Below are 9396 nucleotides of genomic sequence, written 5' to 3' on the forward strand. Positions count from 1 at the left end.
TTAACTCCATGTCAGTATTGGCAATAAAGTAGTTTTTTTCCTGGAAGCATACATTCACTATTATCATTCATGATTAGACAGTCATTTACCCATCTCTGTTTGAAATAGCTAATTAATTTGATACAAGCTATTATTTTTTTATTTTTTTTGTAAACGAAGACCTTTATATCCCATTTACAATATATTACAATTATCGCTGGCTCTGTACTTATCATAAGCAAACAACATTAATTACATGCCATTAAAATAGCAGTATACCTTAATAATCATTGTGTCATTTGATTTGATTTTTCAATGGGAGAAATGTATAAAATACCAGCACAGATGGATCTAAAAGGAATATGCTCACTAGAAACAATTAATGTATCATAACAAGGGAAATTTAAGAGTAGCCTGCAAGTCCAAAATTGGAAAAAATAGGTATGCTTCTAGCAGTGACATCATCAAGAATTTATCTCCTTAAAGTGCAATTTTAGAATGTGAACTGGAACACTTTGAGAATGTTGAGTACTTTGAAAGAATAGGAGTGAAAAGTCTGAAAAAGTATAAAAAAAAGACCAATTTACTCACATCACTGCAAGAGAGGACAAGCCATGCTAGGTAGTAGAAGAAAAAAAATGTGGGTAATAGTATTTGGTAAGAAAATAAAAAAAAGAGAAGAAAAATAGATTTATGAAAGAAAATAGGAGAAGACCAACTAAATGTTCCATCTTGAAAGTTGTAAATTTATGACATAAAATGACACAAAAGTCAAAGGGTTTTATGAGGGTGGTAGGAAGGAGTCAGAAAACGTCTTGGAAAACGAGTGTGCCATAGCCTACCATTTTCATGGCTTCTTTAGATTTCTATGTGATAGCTCAATACAATTGAGCACCAAGCTCATTTCCAGTCAACTATTCCCTAGGCATGCGCAAAGTGCTACAGAAGAGCTCCAGCACTGCAACATGTTTACTCACATGGCAAGAGCTAATTTCATGTGGCTACACAGCATGTTTCACTTTTGAGGCATTTACGAGAAGCAGGACAACCAGAGAATTTAACAGACAGCAGGACACCAGAGAAATAACACAGACAGCAAGACACCACGAAAATAACACAGACAGCAGGAAACCAAAGAATTAACACAGACAGCAGGAAACCAGAGACATAGCACAGACAGCAGGGCATCAGAGAAATTACACAGACAGCAGGACAACAGAGAAATAACACAGGCAGCAAGACACCATGAAAATAACACAGACAGCAGGAAACAAGAAAAATAACACAGACAGCAGGACACCAGAGAGATAACTCCGACAGCAGGACGCCAGACACATAACACAGACAGCAGGAAACCAGTGACATATCACAGACAGCAGGACATCAGAGAAATAACACAGACAGCAGGACACCAGAGAAATAACACAGACAACAGGATAGATGCCTCAAATCAAGACTTTTAAAATATCTAGAATGTTTATCCAACAATATTAAATAATTTAAAACCTTCAGCTGTAGTCACAATATGGCTATCTTAGCTTATACTTTACAAGTTGCTTTTCAATTTACTACAAATCAGTGTTCTGCTTCATTGTCCTGATGACAGGTGAATTTCCTCCTAACCTTGATGTATGGGAACATGTTACCATTAAGTGTTTCAGTGCATTCATTATTTCTTCAATTCAAAAGTGAATCTTTCATCGATAAATCATGGGAATGACAATTTCACTTTCAGGAAGGATTAGATTCAATCCATACATTGAGCTGATTACGATATATTATTACTTGAACATCTCTCCCTCTTCATCCAGTATGGCATCCAGGAATGGAATGTTAGACTGTAGAAGTACAAGTCCAGAGTTAAGTGATATGTGTAGCCTCCTAATACTCCCAATTAGTGGGTGTAGTGATGAGAGGCCACTGTGCATATGCAGCTGCTGTGGACCTCTTTGTCTGAAGTATTACCACTGTGTTGATGGCAAAGACCAAAAACAGGAAATTAGAAAAGCAAAACAAACATATGATAAAATAACATAATCTATACATTTACTGAGAATTTGTTTACAATGGAAATCGGTACACATACTCTGTAAATTGATACTAAGACATGACAGTTATGCAAGATACATACAAATCCACAGTGAAATACTTTGTACTGTAGTGATATTGTACACAGGTCTTTGAGTTTTGTACAAAAGTAATTGTCGCACAAACCATGCACATCTTATGATCCAGCCATTTACTGGTTAGATCAAGGCCTCCTTTGGCTAAAATGATAGGGCAGCTAAGGGCTAAGTACCTTACAGGTACAGATGACTGGCACTTCAGGAATCATTGGGGTTATGACGTTTCTGTCTTGTAAATTAGTAGAGCCAGCTTAAAAAATTCAGGTGATCTGAGCCAGAATCTTTTTACCGTATATACTCGAGTATAAGCCGACCCGAATATAAGCAGAGGCCCCTAATTTTACCCAAAAAAACTGGGAAAACTTATTGACTCGAGTATAATACTAGGGTGGGAAATGCAGCAGCTACTGGTAAATTTCTAAATAAAATTAGATCCTAAAAAAATTATATTAATTGAATATTTATTTACAGTGTGTGTATATAATGAATTCAGTGTGTGTGTGTGAGTGCAGTGTGTATGAGTGCAGTGTGTGCAGTGTGTGTGTGTGTGTGTGTGTATGAATACATTGTGTGTGTATGAGTTCAGTGTGTGTGTGTGAATGCAGTGTGTGTGTGTGTGTGTGTGTGTGTGATGCAGAGCCTTGGTGGGAGGTGGGCATTTTTAATATTTTTTTTTTATTATTATTATTTTAAATTTCTTTTGTTATATTATTATTTATTTATTTTTATTATTATTTTATTATTATTATTAATGTATTTCTTTTTCGTCCCCCCTCCCTGCTTGATACATGGCAGGGAGGGGGGCTCTCCTTCCCTGGTGGTCCAGTGGCATTGGCAGTTCAGTGGGGGGGAAGGGGGGCTGGCAGAGAGCACTTACCTCTCCTGCAGCTCCTGTCAGCTCCCTTCTCCTCCGCGCCGGTCCGTGCAGCTCTTCTGTCAGCTCACACTGTAAGTCTCGCGAGAGCCACACTATGACCCCGCAGCTCTCGCGAGACTTACACTGGGAGCTGACAGAGGTGCTGAACGGACCGCCGCGGAGGAGGAGAGAGCTGACAGGAGCTGCAGGAGAGGTAAGTAACCGCACACAGCCCCCAGTCTGTATTATGGCAATGTAAATTGCCATAATACAGACAGTGACTCGAGTATAAGCCGTGTTGGGGATTTTCAGCATAAAAAATGTGCTGAAAAACTCGAGTATATACGGTATATTCATTTGTTGCATGGAACAGTTCTTTAGTTTTCAGGGATCCTAGATTCCCATTACGTTTAATACACAATCCCCTGCCACCCTGTTTCTCTACCCTTTTATTTTTACTACTGTGCTCAGGATAGCCTCAAGACATTGTGCTGCCTGGAACCTAGGTTAATAGGCTGCTTAAGCCACTCACAAAAATCCAAACCTGCATAGTCATTTCCCATAGCACAACTCCCAAGAGCCATTTTCCTTCCAACACATCTCCCCCAAATCGTATCCAACCCAACATATATCCAAAGAACTTCCTCCAACACATGTCCCCAGAACAATTGCTCTCTATTAGACATGCCCAAAATCACCCAGCAACATACCATTGCACTACATGTCCCCAGAGCCATATCCACCCAAGCATCTCTCCCCGGACCTAGGTTGTGATGGTTGATTTACTGCACCAAAAATGTCACTAAAGGACCTGGTCATTATCTGTGAGTGATACTATAGTCTGGTAACTATAAAATGTTCTGCAGTAGCTTCACCAATTTTGTCAAGTTGAGGAGGAAGCACTGGTAAGGAATACATCCCAAGTAGAGCAAAAAATTTCCACTGGTGAGGAAATTAAAATTTAGCCCTGGTGAGTAGAAACACCTGGTGGGTATGATATAACTTGGGATGTTGAGTAACTTTTATGACGGGGCTAGTAGCATAGCACAACACACAAGTGCCACCTAAGCAGTGGCGGATCCAGGGGGGGGGCAACGGGGCAATTGCCCCCCCCGAGAATACCGACGGTCTCCCCTACCGACGGTCTCCCTCTCCCTCTCCCTCCCCTGCCAGCCCTTAAATGTGCGTGCGGACCGGAGATCACAGATCTCCCTCCCCGGTCCGCAGGCACTGTGCTGGCGGCCGGCGGGGGAGGGAGGGAGTTAGAGGGAGGACCCGGAGGTCAGGCTGCAGCTCCTCCGGGTCCTCCTCTCGCGAGATTTGGAGCGTTGCCGCGGTTACCACGGCAACGCTCCAAATCTCGCGAGAGTGAACTCTAGCCCGGGAGTGTGGGCTAGAGTTCACTCTCCCCACTGGGACCACCAATGAATCGCCCACCGGACCACCAGGGAAATGCCCCCCCCTCCCCCAGTAAAGGTAAGAAGGGAGGGGGGACATAGAATATTTATTTAAATAAAAAAATAAATAAATATTAAAAAAAAGACCCCATACCCTTATATCACACACACTGCCCCCCATTACACACACACTGCCCCCCATTACACACATACTGCCCCCCATACACCCACACTGCCCCCCATACACACACACTGCCCCCCATACACACACACTGCCCCCCATACACACACACTGACCCACATACACACACACTGACCCACATACACACACACTGACCCCCATACTGCCCCCATACACCCACACTGCCCCCCATACACACACACTGCCCCCCATACTGCCCCCATACACCCACACTGCCCCCATACACCCACACTGCCCCCATACACCCACACTGCCCCCCATACACCCACACTGCCCCCCATACACCCACACTGCCCCATACACCCACACTGCCCCCATACACCCATACTGCCCCCCATACACCCATACTGCCCCCCATACACACACACTGCCCCCCATACTGCCCCCATACACACACACTGGCCCCCATACACACACACTGACCCCCATAGACCTATACTGCCCCCTCATACACACACACTGACCCCCATAGACCTGTACTGCCCCCCATACTGCCCCCTCATACACACACACTGCCGCCCCATATACACACATTGCCCACACTCACACATACACTGCAATACTCACACACACACACTGCAACTGTTACACACACATACTGTCCCACACATACACTGCATCCCTGACATACACTGCCGCTCTCACACACGCTCACACACTGTCCCCCTCACACACACACTGCACCCCTTACACATTGCACCACTCACACACACTACTGCTCCAATGCACTACTACAGCCCCATTTCCCAGCAGACTTCAGGTAAGTTGTCAAACTGTTCTTAAACGGTTTGACTACTTACTCTGGGAGGGGGTCCCGGCACTATAGACACCATAACCACTACACTGAGCTGTAGTGGTTATTGTGTCTGGATTATTTCTTTAAATAATCTACAAGTGCCCCTCCCGAGATCAGGCTCTGGATCCGCCACTGGGTCCTCCCTCTAACTCCCTCCCTCCCCCGCCGGCCGCCAGCACAGTGCCTGCGGACCGGGGAGGGAGATCTGTGATCTCCGGTCCGCACGCACATTTAAGGGCTGGCAGGGGAGGGAGAGGGAGACCGTCGGTAGGGGAGACCGTCGGTATTCTCGGGGGGGGCAATTGCCCCGTTGCCCCCCCCCCTGGATCCGCCACTGCACCTAAGCCCGTTAGACCCACCAGGGCCCCAGTAGGTCATTTTCATTCGTGTGACATAGCTTGGTCCTTGCAATTACATGTTTTTGTTCATATATTTTTCTTTTTGTTTTTATTTGAATATATATTTCCATGTGATTTTTTTTGCATCTTGCTCTTGCACATTTATACATCTTGTTGTTTTCTTCAAGCTATTTTCTGTAGACTAATCTAACATTCATGTTTCCCTGCAGGTTCAATAAAACATTTGATCTAAAATGATGTACATATCAAAGTTACTTCACTAGGTTTGGTGCCAACCATTGTGACAACTCTTGGTTTCGCCTGCCCTCGTGACCCCTTCCTGTACCAGATCATACTTGTCACTGTAAAAATACCAGCAACAACAAAAAGAACAGGGCGCCCTAGTGGTTCAGTGGTGAGCTCTTCTGGTCTTGTACACATGTATCACTTACACTGTATCACAACTTGTAATTTCCTCTTCCTTACTTTACACCACTACAGGGAGTGCAGAATTATTAGGCAAATGAGTATTTTGACCACATCATCCTCTTTATGCATGTTGTCTTACTCCAAGCTGTATAGGCTCGAAAGCCTACTACCAATTAAGCATATTAGGTGATGTGCATCTCTGTAATGAGAAGGGGTGTGGTCTAATGACATCAACACCCTATATCAGGTGTGCATAATTATTAGGCAACTTCCTTTCCTTTGGCAAAATGGGTCAAAAGAAGGACTTGACAGGCTCAGAAAAGTCAAAAATAGTGAGATATCTTGCAGAGGGATGCAGCACTCTTAAAATTGCAAAGCTTCTGAAGCGTGATCATCGAACAATCAAGCGTTTCATTCAAAATAGTCAACAGGGTCGCAAGAAGCGTGTGGAGAAACCAAGGCGCAAAATAACTGCCCATGAACTGAGAAAAGTCAAGCGTGCAGCTGCCAAGATGCCACTTGCCACCAGTTTGGCCATATTTCAGAGCTGCAACATCACTGGAGTGCCCAAAAGCACAAGGTGTGCAATACTCAGAGACATGGCCAAGGTAAGAAAGGCTGAAAGACGACCACCACTGAACAAGACACACAAGCTGAAACGTCAAGACTGGGCCAAGAAATATCTCAAGACTGATTTTTCTAAGGTTTTATGGACTGATGAAATGAGAGTGAGTCTTGATGGACCAGATGGATGGATTGGTAAAGGGCAGAGAGCTCCAGTCCGACTCAGACGCCAGCAAGGTGGAGGTGGAGTACTGGTTTGGGCTGGTATCATCAAAGATGAGCTTGTGGGGCCTTTTCGGGTTGAGGATGGAGTCAAGCTCAACTCCCAGTCCTACTGCCAGTTTCTGGAAGACACCTTCTTCAAGCAGTGGTACAGGAAGAAGTCTGCATCCTTCAAGAAAAACATGATTTTCATGCAGGACAATGCTCCATCACACGCGTCCAAGTACTCCACAGCGTGGCTGGCAAGAAAGGGTATAAAAGAAGATCTAATGACATGGCCTCCTTGTTCACCTGATCTGAACCCCATTGAGAACCTGTGGTCCATCATCAAATGTGAGATTTACAAGGAGGGAAAACAGTACACCTCTCTGAACAGTGTCTGGGAGGCTGTGGTTGCTGTTGCACGCAATGTTGATGGTGAACAGATCAAAACACTGACAGAATCCATGGATGGCAGGCTTTTGAGTGTCCTTGCAAAGAAAGGTGGCTATATTGGTCACTGATTTGTTTTTGTTATGTTTTTGAATGTCATAAATGTATATTTGTGAATGTTGAGATGTTATATTGGTTTCACTGGTAAAAATAAATAATTGAAATGGGTATATATTTGTTTTTTGTTAAGTTGCCTAATAATTATGCACAGTAATAGTCCCCTGCACACACAGATATCCCCCTAAAATAGCTATAACTAAAAACAAACGCAAAACTACTTCCAAAATATTCAGCTTTGATATTAATGAGTTTTTTGGGTTCATTGAGAACATGGTTGTTGTTCAATAATAAAATTAATCCTCAAAAATACAACTTGCCTAATAATTCTGCACTCCCTGTATATACTAGCTCACTGAACCAGCAGGACCACACAAGGGATGGGTAGTTTCAAATTGTCATTCCTGTATCCTGCATTATTTTATTAGTTTGTGTTATCTCATTATCTTGTTGAAGTCAAACATTATGAAAATGTACTTTCTTTGCATACAACAGAATATACCTCAATTTTTACAAAAAAATTTTTTAGTATAGATCTCAATCTTCCCTGCATGCACATCCTGGTGTTAATATGCTATAAACATAAATATATAAATGGACAAATAACACAAATAAAGGCACCAACATCTTTTATAATGTTAAGACCTCTTTTAGATTCCTACATTCATTTCCTTTGCCCCAGGTAGTTTTAGATACCTGCAGCATATAATACAATGAGATATTGAATGTTTACAGATACGTTTATACAGTGAAGTGAAAAATCATGAACAATCTAATATCTTGCAGGTACAGTCCAATTTATAGCTAGCAACACATAGATAACTATACAGCCATCTAAGAAATGCAACCAAAGGTTCTTTTCATCAATCCTGACAGATTTATTTTTATCATGTTAGCAAAATAATTGACATATCAGTCTCTCAAGGAGAATTCCATTTTGACAACTCTAGATGAGTTACTGAAACGTCAATATTTCTGTTACCTGATGAATACATTCCAGAGAGCTCCTGGCAAGACTCTGTGAGCGTTCTTTTGTATTTCCTGTAAGCCCCCCTGAGGTATGTACCTGATCTGTGCATTGAGTGCAGAGTGCATGTAATGCTTTGGATAAAAAAGCATGCTTGATGCCAATCGTGTATTAACAATGTTTTGTTTTTGTGTAGAGTTTTTCAAGTACACACAATGTAGCAATAAAACTTGCTGCAGGTACTTGGGACTCACCAAACAGAGAATTGCAGAATCCATACCACTTGCAGCCCTGCTGACCAATCATCCATCCACCGGAGACACTGGCTGCAAAGCTGAATGGGGTGCCAAAGATACAGACCAAGAGATCGCTCACACTGATGTTCAGGAGGATCATGTTAATGGGAGTCCGGATTGTATCAAACTTCACAAAGATCAGCAGCACCAAAGAGTTATAGAGAGATCCCAGCACTAAGATGCAGCCCAGGCACACAGCTACCAGGCTGTGAGTGGTCCTGCTCAGCCCAGGTATTGGTAGCAGAGAGCCAGTGCTATCCTCATGGCTCAGATTAAACATCAAAGTATCATTTAGCATCTCCAGGACAATCACCACCATCTCAGCAGCACTTTACTGACATTCCCTGAGATTGTGTTTTACAGAGCTGTCCACCAGCAGCAGACTGCAATGGTCCTCTCCTGGCTACCATAGTAAGGGATTATCCACATCATATGTTGTGCAATGAAGGGGGGGAAGCTAGATAAATGAGATGCTTAATAAAACTCCCTCCCTGTGATTCTGTGTGTGTGTGTGTGTGTGTATGTGTGTGTAAGCAGGGTTTGCTAAGATCCTCCTGAAGCTGAGGGAGTTGCAGATGAAATACTACGAGCTGCTGTGAGTCTGTGAAGCAGTGGGGTGGGAGGGAAGGGGTCATGGACAGCAGAAGGTCACCCAAGATTCCTGGAGTATACAAATTAATGTTCAAGTACATGTGAAACACTGGGAGGCAGGGTGGTTTCATCTGGGCTGAGCTG

The 9396-nt window shown here is 43.2% G+C and overlaps 1 protein-coding gene across 1 annotated transcript in view; it reads right to left on the bottom strand.

Moving 5' to 3' along the window:
• The window catches only part of LOC134573751 (opsin-3-like), a 45438-nt gene extending 36273 nt beyond the window's left edge, over positions 1-9165 (bottom strand). The window contains exon 1 of the mRNA XM_063433529.1: positions 8620-9165. Within this exon, the coding sequence (XP_063289599.1) occupies positions 8620-8980 (361 nt within the window). The 5' untranslated portion in view covers positions 8981-9165. The remainder of the gene's footprint in view (positions 1-8619) is intronic.
• Between the last annotated feature and the right edge of the window lie 231 nt (positions 9166-9396).

This window comes from Pelobates fuscus, chromosome 9 (assembly GCF_036172605.1).
Source record: "Pelobates fuscus isolate aPelFus1 chromosome 9, aPelFus1.pri, whole genome shotgun sequence".
Classification (NCBI taxonomy): Eukaryota; Metazoa; Chordata; class Amphibia; order Anura; family Pelobatidae; genus Pelobates; species Pelobates fuscus.